This window comes from Phoenix dactylifera, chromosome 1 (assembly GCF_009389715.1).
Source record: "Phoenix dactylifera cultivar Barhee BC4 chromosome 1, palm_55x_up_171113_PBpolish2nd_filt_p, whole genome shotgun sequence".
NCBI lineage: Eukaryota > Viridiplantae > Streptophyta > Magnoliopsida > Arecales > Arecaceae > Phoenix > Phoenix dactylifera.
The window spans coordinates 32,860,551-32,886,227 of record NC_052392.1 but is presented as its reverse complement, the minus strand read 5'-3'; the positions used below and the strand labels follow the sequence as shown (position 1 = coordinate 32,886,227).

Genomic DNA, 25,677 nt, shown 5'->3' with positions numbered 1-25,677 from the left:
CTAAGGATTCTCGAAGGCCCAAGAGTACTTGGCCCGGACTTCGGCTTCCTCCTCAGGAGTGAAATCGTTTTCGACTCCCATGTACTCGCGACAATCCTCCACCGACATATTCTCGATTGTGTCGGCCACCGCCTGGCACAGGCAGTCGAGCAGCGGCTGGGTGTCGAGATAGTCTGCAGCCTCGATGACTTGGAACCTGAGATCTTTCTCCATGTTCGCGTACTCGGCATCCCACTTCTTGAGCTCCTCGGAGCTGCCACCGCCCTCGGCGTGCTTCTTCCAGTACTCCACCACCTTCGCGAGCACTGGGCCGGTGACTTGGAAGAGGAAGATACCGCCGTCGGCATAGCCGTCTTCGATCATGTTCTTGATCGCCACCGACTGAGATGCCGCCGAGAGTCCCACCTCGAACACCTCGTCGTCGGAGCTCCTCAGAATCACCTTCTTCTCCGGAGGAGGTGCTCCCACCTCCTTCTGAGCTGCCACGGTTGCTTCGGCTTCTGTCGAGGTTTTCTCCATGATTCGCCTTCACCCGACGCTTAAGGAAGAAGACTATCGCGCGCTTTCCGTCTCTCTCTGAACACAGAAGGGATTCTCGGTCTCTTCGATGCTCAAAGTGATCGAAATCGAGGGAGAAGTAGTTATATATATACCGCTATGGATGGAGAGTAGTTTATTATTATTGTTATTATTTGAATAGAAGTAGGATTCTATTCCTTCTAGGATTAAAATTAGATTATTCGTTTAACACAGTGGTTCTATTCCGAGTCTGACTCTGCAATCCCTATTCAGTTTCTCATAAGATTCCAAAATACAGTTGATGAAGTCAGGTTCGATATCAAGGTCTTCCGTTTAAGTCCCATCTTTATCTGGATTTCGGCTGAACTACTTCAGAAAAAAAATTAAATAAGTTTCTGAATTCCCATCTTTAAGACATCCTATATACCTAATTTCCTGAATTTTTAGTATATTTGTCTCTTAGTTTGAGCCTCACTTATATATATATATATATATATATATATATATATATATATATATATATATATATATATATATATATATATATATAATCAGCTAATAAGTTTTATGGCATGGGAGTATGTCTTTTTGTTTTTCTTTTGAAAAAAAAAAAGAGTAGTGAGAGAGCTTGGTAGGAGATTTTTTTTGAGCAAATTTTTGTGTTAAAAGAAAAAAGATTACAAGAAGAAAAAGCATGTAACTAATTACTGATTTTCTGTTGTTCAGTTCTATTTTATAATCTATTTAGATTTTTTTGACATGTTATAATCTATTTGCAGTGCTCCTAGAATATGCTGATGGGGCTCATGGATTTCCAGCATGGAGAATTCAACCGATCCTCTTTTTTGAGATTGAAGTCCTTAGTGTGCAGTAACTGTACAAATTTAAGAAGCCTATAGAACCACTAAAAGTTTGTGTTCATGGAAAAACTCAGTAGTCTGCGTGAAATATGATACCATAATGGCTTTATGGATTAGTATAGTATCTTAGCGAACTGTTGAAGAGAAGGATGCATTTGGTGATGCTGTGGGACTAATCTATAATTATAAAGAGGTTTATTTTCATCATTGGGAATTTGTCATCAGATGAATTTATTGCTGTCATGATCTCATAGGGTGGCAGGCTTATTTACTCATTTCCAAACAAAAGTGATGACCTTCTCCTAATTTAGGGTGCCAGGCCTCTCTAATTTATGGTTCTCCACTGATGACCTTCTTCTACATAGAGATGGATTTGGAAGCTATTGGTACTTGATAATAGAAAATTGCTGTAGTCACCATAAGGAATTAAAAAATTGGTGCAGAGAGATGCTGTAAAATCTAACGGCTGCAATTTGGAAAATTTTCTTCTTAACACCTGTATATTAACTTACTTGGTCATATGCTCCTTACACAATCTTTTGGGACTATAGCTGAACATGGGCAACGCCTTGCGCCTAAACGTTATTTATTTTTAGTCGGGCTTTGGGTTGAACATATGTAAAATTTGATATTTTCTGTTCCCCAACCTTACCCATGACCAGTTTTATTGGGACACGGCAATGTTATGTGCAGCTACAATGAAAATCGATTCTTCATTTCTCCATGCTAGTTAGAATGGCCTAAATTTCCATTTAGCTGGTTAAAGATGAATATTTTGCAATTCATGTTTCATGGATTACGAAAAAAATTGATCAAGTGAATCCAGACCTGTCCCGGATCCAATTAATCCGGACCCAAATTTTCGAGTTAGGACCGGGTTATATATGGACTTGACTTAACCTGAATGATCAATTGAGTCAAAAATTTTATCCATGGACCTGATCCGATCTTCTATTAGGTTACGTCTGAGTCTAACATTAGGATCCGAACAAAAAATCAAGTCTGCTTAGGGTCACTCATGCCCTGGTCCAATCCGACCCAATTGCACCCCTAATATACATAGATCCTCTAGTGAACCCTTCTGTGAGGTTTCTATAGTCAAATTTGCCATCCAAACTACAAACCATTTGCAGCCCTTAAGGAATGTGCTAGTGTGAAATTACTTAGAGATTCTAAACTAAAACATTAATTATTACAAGTTTCTGAATTAAAATTTCACAGAGACTCCAAATACTCCGCATTCTCTTATATAGCTAAAGCTGATGCATATTATTTGTGGTCCCTCAACTGAACCCTCAATTATTCATGGTTCTTATGTTCAATTTTCATATGGAGACTGAAAACCATTTGCTATGACTGCAAGGAACATGCGGGGACACACACACACACACACACACACACACACATCCTCAGTTGAACCTTTTAAGTATTTAGCATCGCTATGGTCAAGTTTCATGCCTCCTTGCTAGTGATAGTACCATCAATGATAAGAAGCCGAAGGAGCGAGAGAAAAGGTGAATGGAAGAGGCCTGGTTCTAGTATCATGTGGGCTCTCTCAAGACGGAAAAGACACTATTGTTGTTTATAAGGAACAATATGTGATCCTAATAAGATAAAGCTTGAAATACTTTATCATCAATGGTGGTGCTTCCTAAAATATCTCATCTTTTCCTGAAATGATAGTAGCTAAATGAATCATTGAGACCAACTTTTGTCCTTGCATCCAAATATCTCCAAAGGAAGCTAATATGTTCACTGTTCTGAGTTGCAAAAATATGCTTAACTTGTCTTAGTAGAACTATCAAGTTGTAGAATTGATTAGGTCTTCTATGATAATACAAGAGACTTTGATTGGATCATGCCCTCATCAATATATAGACAAGCTTGTTGGGAGAAGTGAATCTAGGAGAGCCTTGAACCGCAGGATCTTACACCGATGTACGAGTCGAAAAACAATACAAAGCAAATAACTATGGAAGCAGTAAATGGCTTCCAACGGCTAGTTTCTCCTCTACAAGCCGTGTGGGCTTATAGGTCGTTGGTCATTGGGGAGATGCATCCGACTTATGGCCTATGATCGATGGTCATTAAGAGACTCATCCAATCTTGAGGGTGGCCTAGTTGGTGGTCATTGAGAGACTCACTCGATACTTATTGCTTGTAGCCGGTGGTTGTTATGAGATGCGTCTGACATGCAGTACTTGTGATCAATGGTCTTTAAGTGATGCATCGGATCATGATGTTTCAGCATGTTTGGTCGCTTTAGACTCGGAGGTTGGCTATCTGTGGAAGACACGTCCGATCTATTATTCGATTGCTTTAGAGTTTCATTCATTCATAGTCAAGTTTGCATGATGTAATTATGCATCTTACTGATGATATGCTTGGAGGTTGGCTAAATTCTACATCCAAGGCACAACATTCCATCCGGGTGTTCCAAACAGTAGATTCCCAAGTGGACGATCTCAATTACTTTGTATAGTCCTTCCTAATTTGGTGCAAGTTTGCCCTGTTATGCTGGTTGCGCCACCTCGGTCCTTTTGAAAACTAAGTCTCCAAGTCGGAAAATTTTGACTTTCACTTAGGAGTAATAGAGTAAAGCTACTCACCGCTGACATGCTGTCATCTGGATTCGAACTCGTTCCCATGTCTCCTTTCATAGGTCCAAGTTAGCTTAAAGGTCTTCTGGATTTCTTTGTTCATCAAACGAGTCCACTGATTAAATAGTAGGCCGACCTCTACCAGGATCACCGCTTTTATGCTAAGGCAAGGTTGAAGGGCGTCTCACCTATTGGGGTTCAGTGTGTAGTTCGGTATGCCCAAAAGATGATATGTAACTCATGTGCCCAAAACCTTTTTGCCCGATCAAGTCTTTTCTTCAAGCCCTACTGAATGGTCTTGTTGGTCACCTTGGCTTTTCCATTGGTCTAAAAATGTCCAACTAAAGTTAGCCGATGATCTATATGAAGCTCAATGCAAAACTTCTTGAAGCGGATGTTATCGATCTACTTGCCATTGTCCGTGATGATTATCCGGCGAAATCTTGGGCATTGCTTTCGCTAATCTGGGCTAATGCCTCAGCGTGGCCACTGTCAAAAATTTCCTCCGCCCAAGTACCTATGGAATTTCATGTGCATGGCATGTGGCTTGTCGCATGAATTGTCACAAGCAAAAAAGAACGCCAAGAGTCCATGATTGCCCCCCAAAAGTCCATGAATCCAGATACCTAAACTCCAAATCACGCAAAGCTCTGAGTGTGATTTAATAGCTAACTTCACCAACTTCCAATTTTTATTTTTCTTAAACTCAACCAAGACATCGTAACTAGAACTTTAGCAAAGCGCTGGGTCAGAGACCAGAGACGAAATGTAAGCTAGGCCGCAACAGTGAGTGTGGGAGGCCGGGTGTCAGATCACATGGAGGGTTACGTCCATCTCAATGACCTCACGTGAACCTGCCGCTCGAGAATGAGACATTTTTTGTCTCTTTCGACTACGCCTTGTGATTCCCGCTCGGCGCCAGTGATCCCTTCTGCATGGAACGACCAAAATGCCACTAGATCTTCTTTTAATTTCTTTAGCCATACTTGTAAGATTACCAATATGGCCTTACCTGGTCTTGCGTTAAATTCTTTCAGTACCTCGGTGCAAGGATACGGATCTAATTTTATTGGCCTCATTAAAGGATGTCCCCATCATTACAGCTGCAACCAACAACCAATAATGTGGACAAACAATCTATAGGGACGGGCAATTGCAACTAATAGAAAGTAACAATTAATGTTATTTTTTGGGAACTCCAATTGAGAATACTTATATGATTGAGAAATTTACATGTGATTTGTTCTTCCATAGGTGACAAAATTGCCTCCAGTTAGTTAAAAACTTTAACCTACGGCTTTGTTTCTGCAGTAAAAAAATCTACCAATGGATTTATTTTAGGTAAAAGTTATGGTTAGCGGAGGTGGTCGGTGGGATGGTGATAGGCTGCAGCGGGTTTTCGGAGAATCCTTTACTGCACGGGTAAGATCTCTTTCGGTCCCTAGGTGCAGGGGTCTGGATGTCAGAGTTTGGCGGTCTTTGTGTAGAAACAGGGGTCAGGGTGGGGGATGTAGCCCGAGTTCTGCAGCAGGATCTCGAGATAGGCTCGGACTGTGCTTGGGTCTGGCGGCTCGGCCTTCACCTGTGACTGACTCTGTTTCTTTGAAAGGTGATCTCGGATCGCCTACCAACAAGATCAATTCTCAGTGACTGTGGGGTGAGGATTTTCCCCGGTGTCCGACGTGTGATGCTGACGAGATAGTTGAGCATGTGTTGCTACAGTGTGCATGGGCGAGGAGGTCCTAGTCTCTAGCAGAGATTTCACAGGATGCCTGGAGACTGAGGGATCAATTCTCATGGGTCATCCGATGTTAGTCTGCTAGCCCCCAGTTCCGCCCTATGGCTATTAGAACTATATGCATTGCTTACCAGATCTGGCTGGCCAGGAATGCTAAGATCTTTGGCGGACACCGTATGTCGCCGAGATATGTGGTAGAGTGTGCTTGTGTACAAGCAAAGGAGCTTAGTTACGGGACCTCATCAGGTGGACCTCTGATAGTTCGAGATATCTAGGACTTCCATTCCGCTCACACGACGCCTCGTTTAATGTTTTTCACCTAGGAGCCCCCACCTCCGACCTTCCTCAAGATTAACTTTGACGGGTCGGTACATGATGGTGGATGTAGAGGGGGTGCTGGGTTCGTCATTAGGGACTCGAGCTCTCGTGTAGTGGCGGCTGGTGGCTGTTAGGTAGTAGAGACCTCGGTCCCCAGTGCCGAGCTGAGAGTTGCATGGGAGAGTCTTTGATATGCGCGGCGAGTGTTGCAGGCTCGCTCCATTATTATGGAGGGCGACTCGGCCACTATTATAGGGTGGATCCAGGAGGGTCCGAGGGTGTCGAGGTGGGACCATCCCCTACTCCAAGATATTTAGGCAATGGGTAGAGATGAGGACACCTTGCTGGTCAGGCATGTTTATAGGGAGGCTAATAAAGCAGATTGGGTGGCCTCTTACGTGGCCAGTCACTCAGGTGGCACTTTGTGGATGCAGGGGGAGAGCTGCCCATGGCTCTTCATGATATATTGTTTTCTGATTTTATTAGGTGTCTCTATACTCATGTACTGTGAGATGCACACCTAAGCGCAAAAAAAAAAAAAAAAGAGAGTTATGATTACAGTTTGTTTTTGTGGCTAAAACCATATAAATATTTTCTTCATTTTTTTTAATCGACTGATAAAATTGTAGATATAGATTTATTTTTCTTTTTAATGCAATATTTTGATTGAATATAGATGTGTTTTGTTCTTCATTGTTTAAATTAGGAACATACTTCATTAACATAACTATGAAAACATATAACCATGTTTTTAACATCCTAGCATCGACATCTTTAACTCAAATTTCTATACGGAAGTCCAAACATAACAGAGTATAATAACAAAATAAAAAAAGTTGCATAGGAACTGATATAAAATCTGAATGTACTTGCAAATAAAAAAAAATAAAATAGTCAAAACTATATCTTAAACATACTGCAAAAAGTTATATTCAAAAAAGATAAAATATAAATTAATAAGGTTAATATAGGGTACAAATAAGCGGAGCAACTTGCAATCTACTCGAGCTCGATTTGAGTCCAAACTCAACACGATTTTAGTATTACCAAACTTGAACTCAACTCGGATATCTCAAACAGTTTTTCGAATCAAACTTGAAATATCTAGCTTGAAAGTTCACCAGCCTATTAAGTATATATATTTATATTTTTAATAATATTGATCCAAAGAGGAGATTACATAGGAAAGTTTTTATATTCTAGGGTCCTTGTATTGATAGAAACATGTCAGATCTCCTAGAATTTGGCTAGTACTTAAGGAACTTGTACTTAAGGAACTTGTAAAAGAAGGCTTTTAGAAGAAAATCTTGTGCCTTAAGGGTGATCTACACGTAAAAACAAGTCAAATGATCTCTTTTCCAATATTATATTGGTTAGATGGCAACATAACTATTGTAGGATCTAACCTAGGCTGACTTAGACTCAAACTAGGTCTAAAAGTCATCTCTTTGCCATCCAATTAAGTCTGATGATGTACAAACTACCATCGGGCTTTAATATGACCCTGTATAACTCGCTGGTGCAGGTTTGGTTTTTTCGGCCATAGTTTTATCATTTTCCTCTGATTGTTGTGATTCCACTTATGGCAATGAATGACATGATGGAAGTAGTTTGATTTGAAATTCTTTCTATGGTATTTTTAGAGAGTTTTGAGACTGCTAGTCTCTATGATTCATCTTTCACTACAAAAGTTTGAACTCGTTGGGCACTTTCAAGTCAATTGTCACCATATGGCTGTAATTGGTCATGAATTTAGTCTCCTATGTAGTCTCAAATACTCTTTTTCAGTGATTGTTGGCCCTTACTGCAAATTTAGAAGCATTAGTCTTCAATCTTATTCCAACACATTTTCTGATGCATCCATGCCATCTTTGTGTCCTTTGATGGTTTTTTCCCTATCATGTTGGTCTTCTGAAGCCTCTGACCATAGAACTTGATAATGAGAGACCTTGATTATGTAGCTAGGAAGTTGGTGATTTCCAGCATACATCATAATATAGTATTTATATATGAGAGACCTGAAGTATGAAGCTGTATATCTCTTATATATATATCTGTGTGTGGCATGCAAGTGCTTTTAGTAACCTTTATTCATTGACATATAAAGCCCTATTTCATGTTATGTGCAACAAGTAAAACAAGACAATCTCCTTTTAAATTGTTGAAACAAATAATAACATATTGATACTTTAGTCTTTACGAGTTCATGCTACTAGGGACAAACTTATTTGCGACATTCTGGCAAAGGTGTTTGAACATTTTTTGAAAAAAAATTGCACATTTAAATAGTGAAGTTCTTGCTGACTTGTAGTAGAGCAGCTTATAGCATTTTTGCAAGGTTGTGAAGGAGTCCTCACAAGATTTGTTTGTTGCAATCACAGAGTTCATGAGTTTTGCAATAATGTGATGGAGTTCTCACAAGATCCATGCGTTGCAAACACAAAGTTTATGCTTTTTGCAACAGAGTTGTTGGCAATATTCTAGCAAGTGTATATGAGTGTTCCAACAAAGTCCCTACATGCATATACGAGATTACTTATTGGTCTATAAAATGTTGGATCCAGTATAGTTAAAGCCCACATTGACGAGTGTTTCTTAAATTTTGTAAATTCTGATAATAACGAGGGCATAAATGGAATTTTATAGTGTGAAGAGTCATTTTGATGGGGGTGATTTTTTACGGGTATAACCACATGTGTAGTTGGTCTCTGAAGAAAGTTTTAAATATCCTGCGGCACAAGCAATTTTTTTTTTGCTCTTTTATTTTTCCCTATATTTGAATACTATGATGTTGTCAAATAACCATAAAAATTTTATTTAATCTCTAGCAATCAAAAGGTGACCACCACTTTTTAGGCCAAATTCGCTAAAGACTTTGATCAAGACATTATTCGTAAAAAGGAGAAAGACGGTCCGGTTGTTATTATTTTGACAACCATGACCGTGAGAACATATAAAGGTATATTTTTAGCTACAATATTTTTTACTGCAAAAATCAATATTGTAATTCTTCAAATATTTTTTCTATTTTGTATCTCTAAAGAAAAAAATATGCTTATCGACATCTTCATCATCAAGATATTACTTGGATATGCAAATGGTGGAAATACTGGAGTACTAAAACAAGTTATGACATAGTATGAAATGAAATAATGTATTCAACAAAAAAGTTAGATTTAGCCACTATGATCTAAATATACCTATGAATTTGTGTAAAAGATTAAAGCACCAATTGCTCCTATTAGATTTATGGAGCATGAGCAAGAAATAGTTATTAGCCCTTAATAGGAAAGTATTGCAAACAAAAAAATGATTGAAGAATTGCTGAAATTGGATTCACATGATTATCAAGTGCAATCTAAAATATGATTATATCCGATAATTTTCTTGCATAAGAATCTTCAATTATTTAAAGTTTTTTAGGGGGTGAAATTCACGCGCAAGGCAACTTTAAAATTCATTGACACCTCCTATAGTTAGTGGTATAAAGCATGTTATGGTTGTAGGGTTGCAGTAAAAGTTTATGGTGATATTTTTTGGTGCAACCAATATGGTAAAAATGATTAGCCTCCAACTCCATGGTAAAGTTGCAGTACATTTTTTGTATCATACTTTAGTTTCTGAAAATGGATACATTATCATTTTACTTAAACAAAAATAACTGATGTATATCTATCCTTTGAAGTTATAAATTAAGCACTATCGTTGAGGATAAAACTGGTGTAGCAATCTTTATAATATTTGGAAAATTAGCTTAGCAGTTAATTGGTGTCTCGGCACCCAACCTTGCGATGAATACAAAATATGACAGATTTAATCTTCCAGCTGTTGTTAAAAAGATTCTTGATGGCGCTTACATCTTCCAAATTTCGTTTGGGTCACACAGTTTTAATGCCAATATTTACAATTTCAAGATAACAAATATTTTTTCAGAAAGTGAATCTCAACGTGATGTAGATGAAAGTTCTAGATCCAGACCTTTTTCGTCTCAAATTCAAGAAGAATCTATTATTTCGACTCCCAAAAAATAGATTCATAATGAACTTTTTCAAGAAACAACTTCTAGAAAATCACCAAACACAAGCCGGTAACATACATTAAATATTGTTCTTTTTCTTCTTTTCTTTTCTTTTTAAAAAAATGATATAACTCCACATTACCATTGCTGAGAACTATTACCTGCATCACCTGCAAAGAGATTGCAGTGGAGGTAATTCAACATTAAACATTCCCTTCCCGTCTATTCCTTTTTCTTCCATAATTTTTAATCATATTTCATTGTTGAATCTTCAAAATTTATTAATACTCTTATAGCGATTTAAACGAACAACTTATGGATGGTGAACATTAAAACTGATGTAAGTTCATTTGCTAATAGAAAATAGTATTTTTTTATTATAAAAAAATATGTTGGTAAGGTATTGAAATTTATTTTTCTTCCATTTTAGGTAAACCCTGCCGCGCAATGCGGGTTATATTCTAGTGAGTATGATTGCATGGAGATCTGACCTAAGGAACTCTTTTAATTGTCACAATGCATGCTCACTACACCTTATGCACGGCATGGGTGGTCAAGCCAAGCACGCGTAATTAGTCACGAATCCGAAACCCACGCGATCCTACCAAGACTACAACTCCAAGACTTCAATAATACAAGTACCCTTATATGTAAACATGTAGGATTACTAAATATAAATTTAAATATTTAAACATTTTAAAAGCAAAAACTAATATTTTTTTAACAATTGATCTTAAATTTTAATGATAATTATCATATGATCTGTAGGTTCCAAACAATCTTTCCCAAACATTTATGATCATCAAATTGCATAAACTCAATCCATCTTCTCATCTGCATTTCAAATCAGATAGTATTTGGAGTAAAAATTGTATAGAGTTGTTATTTTTCCTATGCTTGTTCAGCATTATTCCAGGCCGTTTGATCATAAATGCAACGGCTTCAGACAACCACTACACTGTGCAAAGAATAACCGCCTGAAATTTACCGTCAAACCGATGAGGGTAGTTTAGTCATTTTGATTTCCAACGAGGGGCAGTTTCGTCATAAAGTATTCTAATTTTTCAAACCCAAAGCAACGGCTCTCGTTCTGAGAAACCGTCACCGACAACCGTCCGATATCTAAATCCGACGGATCGTAAATCCCGATTAGAAAAGGAGGGAAAAAGATCCAGCCGTCCGATCCCCTTCCCATCCCCGCTCCACCACTTATAAAATCCTCCCGGGCCTTTTTTCTTCCCCATTGCTCTTCTTCCATCGGGCCCTTCGTCTCGCGGTCGATCCTCTCCGGAGCCTCCAGATCTCGCTTCTCTCCGCCATAGTCTCCCATTCTCGTCGGTAAATCTCCTGTTTTGCAGTTAATTTCCACACAGTCTTTGATCTCAATGTTGATCAGCTGAAGATTTTATAATCCGCATAGAATTTCTCTTTGTTTGTTGAGAGAGTTTACGCTTATGTTAGTGTACTTTTCGATTTGATCTTTAGGAAGCTATATACTTGATTTTTTTTCCAATTTTCATTGATTTGGGAAAATTTCGCGTTGGATCAGTGCCTTGATTCTCTTATTTTGTCTGTGTAATAGCTGGCAGAGGTTTTTCTCTCAAAATTCTTCCTCATTGTGCTGCAGTTCTCGATCTCATCTTTAGGAAGTTATGGATTTTAGTTTATTTTGAGTTTTATAGTGACTTTGGGGGAATACATTCTGATCAGTGTTCTGATTTCTTGATTTGATCTGTAAAATAGTCGGCAGATATTTTTTCTCTGAAAACTTTTCTTCGTTGTGCCGCAGCCCTTGACCTGATCTTTGGCAAGCTATAGATTTTAATTTTTTTCTTAATTTTGAACTGATTCTGGAGAAATTCTCGCTGATCAGCGTTTTGATTCTCTGATTTGGTCTGCAGAATTGTCGGCAACGGTTTTCGTGTGAAAATTTTGCCTCATTGTACTGCTGTCTTCGATCTGATCTGTGACAAGCTGTACATTTTAGTTTTCTTTAAAGTTTTGAAGACATTTTAGTAAAGTTCACTTTGATCAGTGTTTTAATTTCTTGATTGATCTGCCAAATAGTCGGCAGAGGTTTTCCCTACAAAATATTTCCTTTATTGTGCTCCAATCCTCCATCTGATCCGTAGGGAGCTGTAGATCTGAGTTCTCTTCTAATTTTGAAGCGATTTTTGGAGAGATTTAGTTCAGTCGGTGTACTCATTTCTCGCTTTGATCTATAGTTGGCTGTAGATCTGGGTTTCTTTTAGTTTCTTTTGATTTTCTTGTAAAATCGGCGCTGTTCCGGGTCTAATTTTCTTTTCTTGGCTTCGATTTCAGGTCAAAATGAGAGAAATCCTTCACGTCCAGGGCGGCCAGTGCGGAAACCAGATCGGTTCCAAGTTCTGGGAAGTGGTGTGCGATGAGCACGGGATCGATCCCACGGGGAGGTACACAGGGAACTCCGATCTCCAACTTGAGCGCGTCAATGTCTACTACAACGAGGCCTCCTGCGGGAGGTTCGTCCCCAGGGCGGTGCTCATGGATCTGGAGCCCGGCACCATGGATAGCGTCCGCACGGGCCCATACGGCCAGATTTTCCGCCCGGATAACTTCGTCTTCGGCCAGTCCGGTGCTGGAAATAACTGGGCCAAGGGGCACTACACTGAGGGTGCCGAGCTCATTGACTCGGTTCTTGATGTGGTGAGAAAGGAGGCTGAGAACTGCGACTGCCTCCAAGGTATATCAGTGCTTCTTTGCTGGCAGTTTTCAGTATGATCTTTTGATCCAGTCTATACAGTAATGAGAGAATTTTTCTTTTACTTCGTTTTGATTTCTCCTTCAGATCAGTTTGTCCTGAGTGGACGTTTTATAAGATCTTTGTCAGTTTAGGACCACAATATTTCTTGTTCTTATTTATCAGTTTGTAACACTGATCTTGGATTGCCGAAACATACCCTGATCTAAGCTCCATAATGTTGTACCAGGATTTAAATTTCTGGTAAATTTTTGATATTATCTGCATCATTATGTTAAATATGAAGCTTTTTATTTTTAATATTTTTCATGTTTCATGGGAGTATTTGATTAGTGATTCATGATGGTTCTTTAGTTGATTTCACTGTGGGTCTTTTTTATATTTTCAGTTCAACCGGATCTTATGTAGGAGTTTTCTTAGGGTCTGTTATTTATTTGAATTATATCACTAGGACTACAGTTTTATTCAATTCTTAGGTTTGATTTATGAGTAGTAATAGTGGTTTAGTAATTGCTTGATGATCTTTTAGGCCTTCCTTGTTCCTGAGAATTGTTGGGTTTTCTTTTCCTTGATAGCTAAAATTTACAAAAAGAAAAGCAGTGGCTTTTGTTTGTAGAACTCATATCACACATTTTACTTTTCTTGCAATGATCTTGTCTGTTTTGCACTTCTGTTGTTTAAATCTAGTTTCTGTATCTTCTTAATTATATGACATTTCATTGCAGGGTTTCAAGTTTGTCACTCACTTGGAGGAGGAACTGGATCTGGAATGGGAACACTTCTGATATCAAAGATCAGGGAGGAGTACCCTGATCGGATGATGCTCACATTCTCTGTTTTCCCATCTCCGAAGGTTTCTGACACAGTGGTTGAACCCTATAATGCTACCCTTTCTGTCCACCAGTTGGTGGAGAATGCAGATGAATGCATGGTCCTAGACAATGAGGCTCTCTATGATATCTGCTTCCGCACTCTGAAGCTGACCACTCCTAGCTGTAAGTTAATAATGTGTGCTTTGTTCTGCTTGGAAAAACCCATGTTTTCCGCTTGGTATGTTTTTATGCTATAAGGATATCCTATGCTTGGATTTGTATAACTCATGCAGGTTCTGTCTGATAGGGTCATTATTTATGAATTTCTCTAGTTGATTCTGCCAGATTCAGTTATGTTATCTTTTTATTCTTTAACAATCTGGCTTGTTCATTTTTAGAGGCATCGATCAAAGTTTATGAAAGTCTGGAAGTCAGTCAGATTTACTGCTGGGTAAATTTTAGTTCTATTGATTCTTTAGTAATGGTATCTCAAGGCAAATAAGATTTTAGTTCTATTGATTTTAGTAAGGTCATTTCAGTATTAAAACAAGATTTATTAATTTTTAAGGTTGCAGGTAGGTTAAAGTGCAAAATTTGGCCCAACCTGACCAACCCTATAACCCAATCCAACCTGATAATGACAATGCTCCCCTAAACCTTAGTTGATCAGTCTTTTGGAATTTTTGGCTTGCGTTTGGTTGAATTGCTTTGTGTTTTAATAGGAACTTGATCATAATTACACTATAATTTTGTGCAATACTGATTTTTTTCCGTCCCCAGGCCTGACTAGTGTGTAGGTCAATGAGAGCGGATAATTAGATACAGGGGTGTGGAAACTGAATTCCTAGTACAAAAGAAAAACTTCTGAGATGCCAATATAATTGCTCATTACAGTATCAGAAGACTGATCTGTAATATTTTGCTAGAAAACAAAAATTATTACCCATCTTTACACATACGAGAAATCACTCACTGACGGACAAGAGGCGTCGACAACGTGAGCTTTACTGCTGGGCTTTCAGCCTTCTTGATCCAACTGCATTACTTTTTGAGACTATTGCTTGTGCTTGGCTCAGGATATCCGCATAGGTCAAAGGAAACGAGGAGGCAAGCTCCCCAATCTTTCGCATATCTTGCTCATCCGACATAGTATGAATCACCGAACCTGCACTCAAGAAGAGTAATGCTTTGAAAAACGCATGATTCATTAAGTGAAAGACACTAACCGAATAGTTAGAGATGCCGCAAGCAAAGCTCATATAGCCTAATTGACTGCAAGTTGAATAAGTTATGATCTTCAGTGCTACCCAATAACATATAATTATATATTATCTGTCCCAGAATGTCTTTAAGCTATGCTGCCTATTTGAGGAACATCATTGTCTTCCAAGTATCAGATTCATTTGAATATGAATTCTATCGCGACATTTATACTACGATAGTGGGCACATTGCTGCACAATAGGTGTAACAAAAATGGTTTCTAGATTAAAGAGATCTGAGTTGATCTGTTTGCTTTGCCAGATTAAAGTTATGCATGCACTCCATAATTTAGCAGTTGTTTAAGGCCATTTGCTTTGCCAGCACAAGTTCTTTTTGTTTCTATAAGATTTTGTTATATTTCAAGTTATTATAAGATTTACAAACTTTAGTATCCTCCTCTCACTGGATATTCATTGTTCTCGTTTTATTCCACTTAAACACATGCCTTTTATTCCACTTCAGCACATGCCTTCTAGTTCATTCTTTTTCAAAATTAGAAATGTGTTTCGTATCCGAAGCATGTCTTAAATCTGTTCTCTGCTTGATGATTGATATTAGTTCTGAAATCCACTTTCATTTCTTTGAAGATGTACGATTCTGCTTCATGTAGATTTGTATAGATCACTGGCATCTGGTATAGTGTTGCTTTCCCTGACATACATGTGCATAAATTTTGTTCACTCTCATCAGTTGGAGACTTGAACCACCTCATCTCTGCGACCATGAGTGGGGTCACATGCTGCCTTCGGTTCCCTGGGCAATTGAACTCTGACCTCCGGAAGCTGGCTGTGAACCTGATTCCCTTCCCCCGCCTCCACTTCTTTATGGTTGGCTTTGCCCCCTTGACCTCTCGTGGGTCACAGCAATACCGGGCCCTGACAGTCCCTGAGCTGACCCAGCAGATGTGGGATGCCAAGAACATGATGTGCGCTGCTGATCCTCGGCACGGCCGCTACCTCACTGCATCTGCCATGTTCCGTGGAAAAATGAGCACCAAAGAAGTTGATGAGCAGATGATCAATGTCCAGAACAAGAATTCTTCCTACTTTGTGGAGTGGATCCCCAATAACGTCAAGTCCAGTGTTTGCGACATTCCACCAAGGGGTCTCTCTATGGCCTCCACCTTCATCGGTAACTCAACCTCAATCCAAGAGATGTTCAGGAGGGTGAGCGAGCAGTTCACAGCCATGTTCAGGAGGAAGGCCTTCTTGCACTGGTATACAGGGGAGGGTATGGATGAGATGGAATTCACCGAGGCTGAGAGCAACATGAACGACCTTGTGTCGGAGTATCAGCAGTATCAAGATGCTACTGCTGATGAGGAAGGTGACTATGAGGACGAGGAAGAAGAGGAGGTGCCCCAGGACATGTGAGGGCAAGATGAACCGAAGTGATGCTATGCTGGTTTGTTGTGATTGTGGCAGTATTATGTTGCAAGGTAGCAGGTATAGCTTGTGCTAGCTCCCCGCACATTCTCATGCTCCAGGATATGTAAGGTCCTCCTTTTACGTGATCATCCTCCGTTCTGAGTTGTTATTTGTGCTTCTTCGTGAGCCAACCTACCCTACTAAGTTGTTTCTAGCAGGTTGCATGTTGATTGATATGTTATGAGATTATTGCCATCTGCATGCTATTATTCTGTGGTTCAGCAAGGTCTCTCCTTAACTTCATTCTTGTGAAAATCAGTGATCAACAGCATGCTTTTCCTTCTTATGTCTCCGGCAGTGCTGCTTTTGTCGGTCTCGGTTGCGGCATTGTCAATTGTCGTGCTTGGACTTATAGTTGAAATAATAAATTTTATTAGGTACGGGCTTTTGTTGGTAAAGAGGAATCAAATGATTCAAATGGAGTTTTTAGTAATGTATCAATAAGATAGACCTATGCTACGAATTGGTTCATGCCATAAGTAAACATGGACACTCAAAAAATCTGTTGGGCAGATGGATTCACATCTCTTGCAACTTGCACGGCTTTCGGTTTTTGGTGCGGAAGCAATTTGCTTACGATTACATCTGTCTCAAAGTATCATTTTAATGCATTTGTTGGGCAGGCTCGTACACATTGAGTATATCCTATACATGCTGCAGCCCAATGCCCAAAAATGATGGAATGAAGCCTGGGTAAGAAGGTGGGCTGGCCTGGCCCATTTAAAGCGCTAAATCTTGCTAACACAGAGAGGTAACCATGGGTTCAGGTGTGTGGGCGGCGTACGCATACCACAATCGTCCATTTCGAAGCTGCGATGTGCGCAATAAGGGACCCACTTATACGACGTATATCCTCAATACGGTGAAGGTGGAATAAAAGAATCTATTTAGATATGAATATAAATTTGAATATCTGATTAATATCTTATCTATGAAAAAAATGGGGTGCAGATAGGAAAATATGCCTTTTATTTGATAGTTGTAAGGTTTAACTATTTAATTTATATTTATATCTATATTTTTAATATTTAATTTGTACCTATATTTGTACAATAAATATAGGTATGTTTTGTATTTTTATCCAACTTTCATATCTGCATATAAATTTGTTAAAGAGAGAAAGATATAGCTAATACTGATATTTTATCTATATTTGACGTACTTTCAGTTCTAATTTTAATGTTCCCGTCCACTCATCGAGAAGTCGACCAAATGTCTCTTTCGAATCATTCTTTTCCTTCTCCTTCATCTCCCTTTTCTACTTTACTATTTCTCAACCCCTGCCATTTGTAGGAAGAGAATAGGGAGAGAAACCAATCATACACTCACAGGTCAAATCTGCCCTCTTGTTGGAAAGCCTAGATCTCCTCGATTGTTTTCAGAGAATATGGTGGAATGGGAATACGGAAGTAAATAAGATAACCCAATCGTAAGCTCGAGATGGTTGATGTAAGGCTACAAGAGCACGATAGAGGGAAAGTGCGAGGAAATCTGATGTGATCTCAGATCTATTTGACTGATCTTAAGAGTAGATGTCTAAAACACTTTTCCAGATAATTTTTTTTTTTTTTTTTTTTTTTTTGTGGGTATTGAACCGAACACCTTGATCGAATAATAAAAACACTATATTTCTCCCACTTCTCCAGAGGCATTAACATATCCAATGTGTCATGAACATTCCCCGACACAGCGTTTGAGTGACTTGTTCTCAATTTTGAGTGAACTCAACCATCTCCTTAATGAACTCAATGGCCAAACCCAGTTTATTCCAGGACCTCAAAAAACTATACTTAGATAAAAGAAAGTTGCCTGCCCCTTCGTTTATAGCCCGTGTTTTCATATCACAACAGCGTGTGGCACCTTCAAAATTCCCCTACAAAATGCTGAGAGCCGGCCAATCTAAAGGATGGGAACGCCAACACAAAGCACTATGGGGATCGGAGTCATAGCTACTTACCTCATAGAGCTCATTGAATGTACAATCATACCAGCACTAACGCATTGGATCCTATTAGAACTCCGCAGTTTAGTAGGTTTTGATGAGAGTAGTACTGGATGACCTACTTGGAAGTCCTCGTATTGCACCCTCATTGAAGTACCCCGATGTTGATAATTCCCAACTCTCCTTGCTTTTCGCATCTTACATATTTGTCCTCAGTTAGCTTATCTATATATTATGTTGCCGGCCAACATCAATAACCCTCTAGAAAAATATCTGCTTGTTAGCGCCAATCCATTGACATCAAATACAAAAGAAAAACAAAAAAAATAAGAAGAAGAAGAAAGGATGTACATAATATAAAGTAACTAAAACCAATTGTGCAAAGACCAAGCTTCCTCGGTGTTGCTGGAAATTGGACCCGGGGGCGATCTTCGGTCGGAGAGAGGGAGCAGCAGGTCCTCCCGGCGGGCCGGTGATCCGTTGGCGGGTGGCGTCCTCCGTCTGGGTGCCTGCAGACAAACCGGTGGCCGGATTTTCCGGCGCCGGCCCTCCGACGCTCAAGTCAGAAAGGGGGGCAAACAGTGTGGACAGAAGAAGAGAAACAGTGTTTTGTGGAGTGCGTAATTTTTTCCTCCAACCCCCCACCTGAGAAGCCAAGGCTCCTTTTTATAAGCGGGGGTCGGTTTACCTGTGATGTAACGGGGCGAGGCCATAGTACGGCTCGGCATGTGGTTCAGGTCGGCGCACGAGCAGGCGAATCATTGCGCTGATGTCGGCGATAAGGGCGTCGTACGACCCGAACTAGCACGCTACCAGGCGAATTATTGCATTGGTGTCGGAGGTAAGGCCGAGATCAGAGACTTATCATAGTCGATTATCATAGTCGATTGGACTTTACTGGGCTAGCTTGCCGTGGAGAGCTGAGAGTCCGTAGATGACAGGAGCCATGCGCATTAATTGTGGAGTAAGCCGGAGATCCGCATTAATTGTGGAGTAAGCCGGAGATCCGCATTAATTGTGGAGTAAGCCGGAGATCCGCATTAATTGTTGAGTGAACTGGAGGTTTACAGTGGCCATGCGCAATAAATGCCGGGGGAGCGGCAGAGTATGGTCCTCGGCCGGACCTCAGAGGGGTATGGCCGTAGTAGGTGGCTGACAAAGGTAGACCTTGAGCATCAGGGTTTTCCTAGGTCGGAGGTTCCGAGGTCGGATGTCTTGAGGTCGAGCGCTCCGAGGTCGGACGCCGACTTCGGCCGTCCAGGGTCGGCGATTGTACGACTTCTTAGGGGCATTTGTGTCACGGGGGGAAAAAATCTTATTCCCCCAACACTACCCCCCGACTTCCGAGTTCGAGCGGCTTGTAGGCTCGGACGTGGGAAGTAAAGACTATCGTTAAAGTTGGGAGGAATCTTATCCACACCCTTGCACTTCTCGGCACCTTTATGACGGGACCCGCGCCCTTGGGCGCTTCGAGGTTGCTTTGTTCAGCGAACTAATGATGGGGCTTGTATCCTTACGTTTTTCGAAGCAGCTGTAATGGGGGTGGCGCCTCTCGGATCTCCGAGATCACTTCGTGCGGCGGACCCATGATGAGGGTCCTCGAGCTCGACGAGGCGGCGCCTCGATCTTGTGGTCGGGGTTCCCCGCTCATCAATGAGCATGCCGTTTCGTGCTTCAAAACAGACACGCGGCATGACCTAAGGTCGGACGCTTCCGATCTCGTGTTAGTGGATCATAGATCTAGTGAGGTGGAGGCTATATCGGGGCTCCACGTGTCCCAGAGCCTTATTAAATGAGGGGAGCGAGGGTGATGTCCGCTCGTTCTCCAAGGCGATTTGATCCTGCGGACCCATGATGAGGCCCCGAGATTCGATGGGACAGCGTTTCGATTTCGTACCCAATTTATTGATCCGGAGTGAATGCGGTGCCTCGGCCTCCAAGGTCGACACGTGGCGCAATCCAGTCGGGGGATGGGAACCGACCCTGTCGATCTGGGCCGTCAGGGGGGTCTATATAAACCCCACGAGTCTACCCTAAAAGTTACATTTGGTTGCTTTGCATTTTCCATTTTCGCCGTCTCCCTCCTTGCTCTACCCCCTGACCAAATCTTGCCGTCGGTGCCCGGAGCGATTTTCGGCGATGTCCCGTAGGTTCCTACCCCGTAATTGCTAGGGTTCCTCTTCTTCTTCCCTCCTCTGCTTTTAATCTTGTTTCATTTCTCTGTAAAAATGGGTCTCGGTCCTGAGGAAGTAGGGTCGAGCCTGTCGGGGGAGGAGTTGGAGTTAATCCGCTCCCGGTTCTTCTTCCAGCCCGGGTTTCGCCTGGAAACCGCGGGGCCGGAAGACAGGGTGACACGGCCGCCCCCAGGTCGGATCGCGGTTTACCGCGAGACGCTCTGGGCCGGCCTACGGTTCCCTGTTCACGAGTTTGTGAATAATCTGCTGGTCGAGTACTAGCTCGTCCCGGCACAGTTGGCTCCGAACTCGTGGAGGACCATAATCGGATTCCTATCCCTATGCCTCGGGCATGGGATCCCGATCTCGGTAAGCATCTTCCGCCGGTGCTTTCTGTTAAAAAAGAACCCGGCGGACGCAGGGTGGCTATACTTTGCCTTTCGGGGCGGTATGTCACTCTTCCAGGGTGCCCCTTCCTCTATTCATGAGTGGAAGGGGAAGTTTTTCTTCCTTGCGTCCGAGGCGCCGTGGGGGTTCAACCCGAGGTGGGGGCACCCTCGGCTGAAGGCCCTCAACAGGCTCTCCGAGCCCTCGAGGAGGGAGCTGAGGGTCCTGGACTCTCTACGGGCCCTCGGGAAGGGGTACGACCTGACCGAGCTCCTACGGGAGGACGCCTTGGCGAGTGTGGGTCTGAGCTCGGCGCGCCCCGAGGGTAAGAGTAGTTACATTACTTTCTTTCCCTGTCTTTTGTTTTCACTATCATTGGTCTGACACTTAGTGAAATTTTTTGATTTCAGATATTCCCCACATGCCGACTAGCAACACGTCCCTCTTCTCCCGCCTGAAGAGACGAGAGGCCGAGGCCGGGGGAGCTATGCCCCAGCCTCGGAAGAAGCCAAGATTGGCCGGCGCTTCTTCATCGGCCGAGGTGAGAGGCCCGGAGGCGGGGGCCTCCGTAGCCGGCCAAGGGCGGACGTCGGCCATCGGCGACGCGGGCTCGGCGGCCCCGCCTTGTCCTGCGCCCCTTTCCCAGCGGGAGGGCCCCGCCACGATCCATGTCCAGCACTCGGGGTCTGAGCCGACCAGAGGCCCCGAGGTAAGAGGTTCCGGAATCCCGAGCTCGAGTGAGCCGAGCTCTTCGAGGGTTTTCCGGGAAGAGTCCCTGACGGCCCAGATCGACAGGGTCGGTTCCCATCCTCCGACTGGATTGCGCCACGTGTCGACCTCGGAGGCCAAGGCACCGCATTCACTCCGGATCAATAAATCGGGTACGAAATCGAAACGCTGTCCCATCGGATCTCGGGGCCTCATCATGGGTCCGCAGGATCAAATCGCCTTGGAGAACGAGCGGACATCACCCTCGCTCCCCTCATTTAATAAGGCTCTGGGACACGTGGAGCCCCGATATAGCCTCCACCTCACTAGATCTATGATCCACTAACACGAGATCGGAAGCGTCCGACCTTAGGTCATGCCGCGTGTCTGTTTTGAAGCACGAAACGGCATGCTCATTGATGAGCGGGGAACCCCGACCACAAGATCGAGGCGCCGCCTCGTCGAGCTCGAGGACCCTCATCATGGGTCCGCCGCACGAAGTGATCTCGGAGATCCGAGAGGCGCCACCCCCATTACAGCTGCTTCGGAAAACGTAAGGATACAAGCCCCATCATTAGTTCGCTGAACAAAGCAACCTCGAAGCGCCCAAGGGCGCGGGTCCCGTCATAAAGGCGCCGAGAAGTTTAAGGGTGCGGATGAGATTCCCCCCAACTTTAACGATAGTCTTTACTTCCCACGTCCGAGCCTTCAAGCCGCTCGAACTCGGAAGTCGGGGGGTAGTGTTGGGGGAATAAGATTTTTCCCCCCAGTGACACAAATGCCCCTAAGAAGTCATACAATCGCCGACCCTGGACGGCCGAAGTCGGCGTCCGACCTCGGAGCGCCTGACCTCAAGACATCCGACCTCGGAACCTCCGACCTAGGAAAACCCTGATGCTCAAGGTCTACCCTTGTCAGCCACCTACTACGGCCATACCTCTCTGAGGTCCGGCCGAGGACCATACTCTGCCGCTCCCCCGGCATTTATTGCGCATGACCACTGTAAACCTCCAGTTCACTCAACAATTAATGCGGATCTTCGGCTTACTCCACAATTAATGCAGATCTCCGGCTTACTCCACAATTAATGCGGATCTCCGGCTTACTCCACAATTAATGGGGATCTCCGGCTTACTCCACAATTAATGCGCATGGCTCCTGTCATCTACAGACTCTCAGCTCTCCACGGCAAGCTAGCCTAGTAAAGTCCAATCGACTATGATAATCGACTATGATAAGTCTCTGATCTCGGCCTTACCTCCGACACCAATGCAATAATTCGCCTGGTAGCGTGCTAATTCGGGTCGTATGACGCCCTTATCGCCGACATCAGCGCAATGATTCGCCTGCTCGTGCGCTGACCTGAACCACATGCCGAGCCGTACTATGGCCTCGCCCCGTTACATCACAGGTAAACCGACCCCCGCTTATAAAAGGGAGCCTTGGCTTCTCAGGTGGGGGGTTGGAGGAAAAAATTACGCACTCCACAAAACACTGTTTCTCTTCTTCTGTCCCCACTGTTTGCCCCCCTTTCTGACTTGAGCGTCGGAGGGCCGGCGCCGGAAAACCCGGCCACCGGTTTGTCTGCAGGCACCCAGACGGAGGACGCTACCCGCCAACGGATCACCGGCCCGCCGGGAGGACCTGCTGCTCCCTCTCTCCGACCGAAGATCGCCCCCGGGTCCAATTTCCAGCAACACTCGGTATGATAAGAACTGCCTTTGCTGACCAGTAAAACATTCCAGTTGCACTAAGCCATTGTTGTTAGAGATGGAGATATTGTTCTTTGCAATTCATCAGTTTTGCATTCTATTTTCTGACTAGGGGATACAGGTTGTATCTTTCACGTGAAAAAATGATTCACCTTCTTTCGCAACGTCTCGGATTCTAAGGAAGATTCATAAAACACTTGGATCCAGATTTAGTAAATGTGTGTACTGGATGCAATTTTGATCCAACCTGACCATATAACTCTAAGGTTTACAACTATTAAATTTATTATCTTACCTAATGTACTTCAAAATTGTATCATGAATGGATAATAGTGTCTTTCTTAGAGTGTAGATTTAATCTAAACTGAATAAGTGTGAGGTAGAATACAATATTTAGATGGGAAGAATCTGGTAGAAAGATTAGAATTGAATCCCCAACGAGCATGGATCTGGAACTTTATCTGCCCTGATAGGACCCTTGTTTAAAAGCCTTATTAGTGACCTTCTGAGAGCCAAGCAATCTCTATTTTTTTCATTTTCTTAGGCAATATAGTAAAAACATGTTACCACCTTTGGACCTTCCTCAAGGGCAAGCTTTTAGGAGAGAGGTACCAACCATCTGATCAATTTTCTAATTTCAAACAGTAGTGGACTAATGCTACCTGACCCAAACATGGTCTTAAAATGTTTTATTTGAAGTGGAGATCTATCATAAATCTTGACATTAAACTCTACCACCAAACTCTTAAGTTATATCCGGCCCACATCTAAAAGGAGCGGACTTGGCATAGACCTAGGATGTTCTGGGTCCGGTTCCAACTTGTCAATGCTGGGTCCAAGTCCTGAGTTCAAGCTGGACTTAGATAAGAGGTTCAGGACGTAGCATGGCCTAAACCATTTATATAGCTCAAGTTTTACTGTCATAAAGTATTATTAGCTGAAGAGTTAATAGATGAACATCAACTTTTGCCTCTCGAGCAGTTTTGATGGCTTAAAGCTTAAGCATAGTATATGTTATGTAACCTTCAATTGGGCTGGCATGGTTCTCGAACAATTGGATCCAATTAAATCGAACTTGACCGGTCAAGTTGAAAACCTAAGTCGAGCACCTCAATTTATATCCGGCCAAAACCTGTCCTGAATAGACCCAAAATGTTGCAAATTTGCCAACTGATAGACCATATATGAATCTAGGTCTTAGCACTAAAGCTAGTTTTGGGTTGGATTTTTCGGGCCAAGAGAACATTTTAAGCTTAGTAGTAGAAATAGCATGCAGTTTTCTTAATTTAACTTTCTCCTCTCCAGTCAAGATTGATATGAGATGCCTTGGAAGTTTCAGGGTATGCTGATGCCTGCTAACGTAGTATGGAGCCCAGAGATGTGGCATTGAACGGAGGGAGGCTTGCGAAGAAAAGAATCAATGAAGAGCACAACTTGCTGGATCTTGTTAAAGGTTCTTAGTTAAGCGTTCAATGTACGCAACCACCTCCCATTCCTTAATAAAATAAGTAATTCAAAAGGAAAAAAAAAAAAAAATCAACCATGATCTAACTTTTTTTGTGTCGTTTTCGCCTTGCAATTGTAAACGCTGAGTTTGAATTGGATCACCAAGCTTTATGCTCAGAACCTGATGCTAAATTAAAAGCTTTTCACTTGTATGTGATTTCACCTAAATCCAATGCACCATGACATTACTTGGCCTGCACCCTTGCATTTGATTTTCTACATACTTTAATACTACAAATATCAAAAACGCCTCTCAAACTTGAGATTTGGTCATTGCTTACCTATCACAAGAGGTCATTGCTCACCTATCATTCAAAGCGACTGCTTTTATTCTTTCATGGTCATACCAAATGTACATATGTAAGCTAGAATTTTAAAGGTAGGATCAACCAAAACATGGTTGCCACTTGCCACAAGAAGTCATCCACCAAGGCCAATCTCAATTTTTAAACAAATCAACAACGAAAATCAAATATCAGGGTATCTTGCTAGTTCATTAAAGGTTCGAAGGAAAAGCAGATGTTGATCGCCAAAGCTCGACACCTCCGGCAGATTAGAGATTAATAATATCTCTAGGAAAAATATATGGAGAAAATGGTGCTACCAAGAGTAGATGATAGATGATAGCTTGACATGTTTCTCAAAAATAACAAGTAGGTGGCACGCATACCTACCCTTCATGTAAGAAAACAAACACAAGTAGATCTCTCCAAATACTCAAATCTCCAAATTGCAAACTCCACCAACCACGAGATTTTCATGGCTGATGACTCGACAAGAGAAATGAGGAAAAATCTTTAAAAAAAAAGACACAATCCACCGAGCAAGCTTGTGAGCCATTGGAAAAGCATAAAGAAGGAATAGGTGGAGGTGGTCTGAGCCGACCAGCGGCACCGTCCAGGCTCCACTCGTATTGTGGGGTCCTGCCGACCTCCCGACTTTGGATGGCTGCGT

At 42.2% G+C, this 25,677-nt stretch overlaps 2 protein-coding genes across 2 annotated transcripts; one reads left to right on the top strand and one right to left on the bottom strand.

Annotated features, from left to right (window-relative positions):
* LOC120112161 (SKP1-like protein 4) lies at positions 1-519 on the bottom strand. The gene has a single exon (XM_039130868.1). It carries the CDS (start codon positions 517-519, stop codon positions 1-3), a length of 519 nt encoding a protein of 172 aa, XP_038986796.1.
* A 10,737-nt stretch (positions 520-11,256) lies between these two features.
* Positions 11,257-16,674, top strand: LOC103713261 (tubulin beta-1 chain). The gene is made up of 4 exons (XM_008800126.4): positions 11,257-11,391; positions 12,376-12,775; positions 13,519-13,788; positions 15,558-16,674. Exons 2-4 carry the CDS (start codon positions 12,382-12,384, stop codon positions 16,238-16,240), a joined length of 1,347 nt encoding a protein of 448 aa, XP_008798348.1. The 5' UTR covers positions 11,257-11,391; positions 12,376-12,381; the 3' UTR covers positions 16,241-16,674.
* The last annotated feature ends 9,003 nt before the right edge of the window (positions 16,675-25,677 follow it).

Coding starts and splice junctions, on each gene's coding strand:
- LOC120112161 (XM_039130868.1), bottom strand. CDS start 519: ATGGAGAAAACCTCGACAGAAGCCGAAGCAACCGTGGCAGCTCAGAAG.
- LOC103713261 (XM_008800126.4), top strand. CDS start 12,382: ATGAGAGAAATCCTTCACGTCCAGGGCGGCCAGTGCGGAAACCAGATC. Junction 12,776..13,518: donor GAACTGCGACTGCCTCCAAG/GTATATCAGTGC, acceptor ATTTCATTGCAG/GGTTTCAAGTTTGTCACTCA. Junction 13,789..15,557: donor GAAGCTGACCACTCCTAGCT/GTAAGTTAATAA, acceptor CACTCTCATCAG/TTGGAGACTTGAACCACCTC.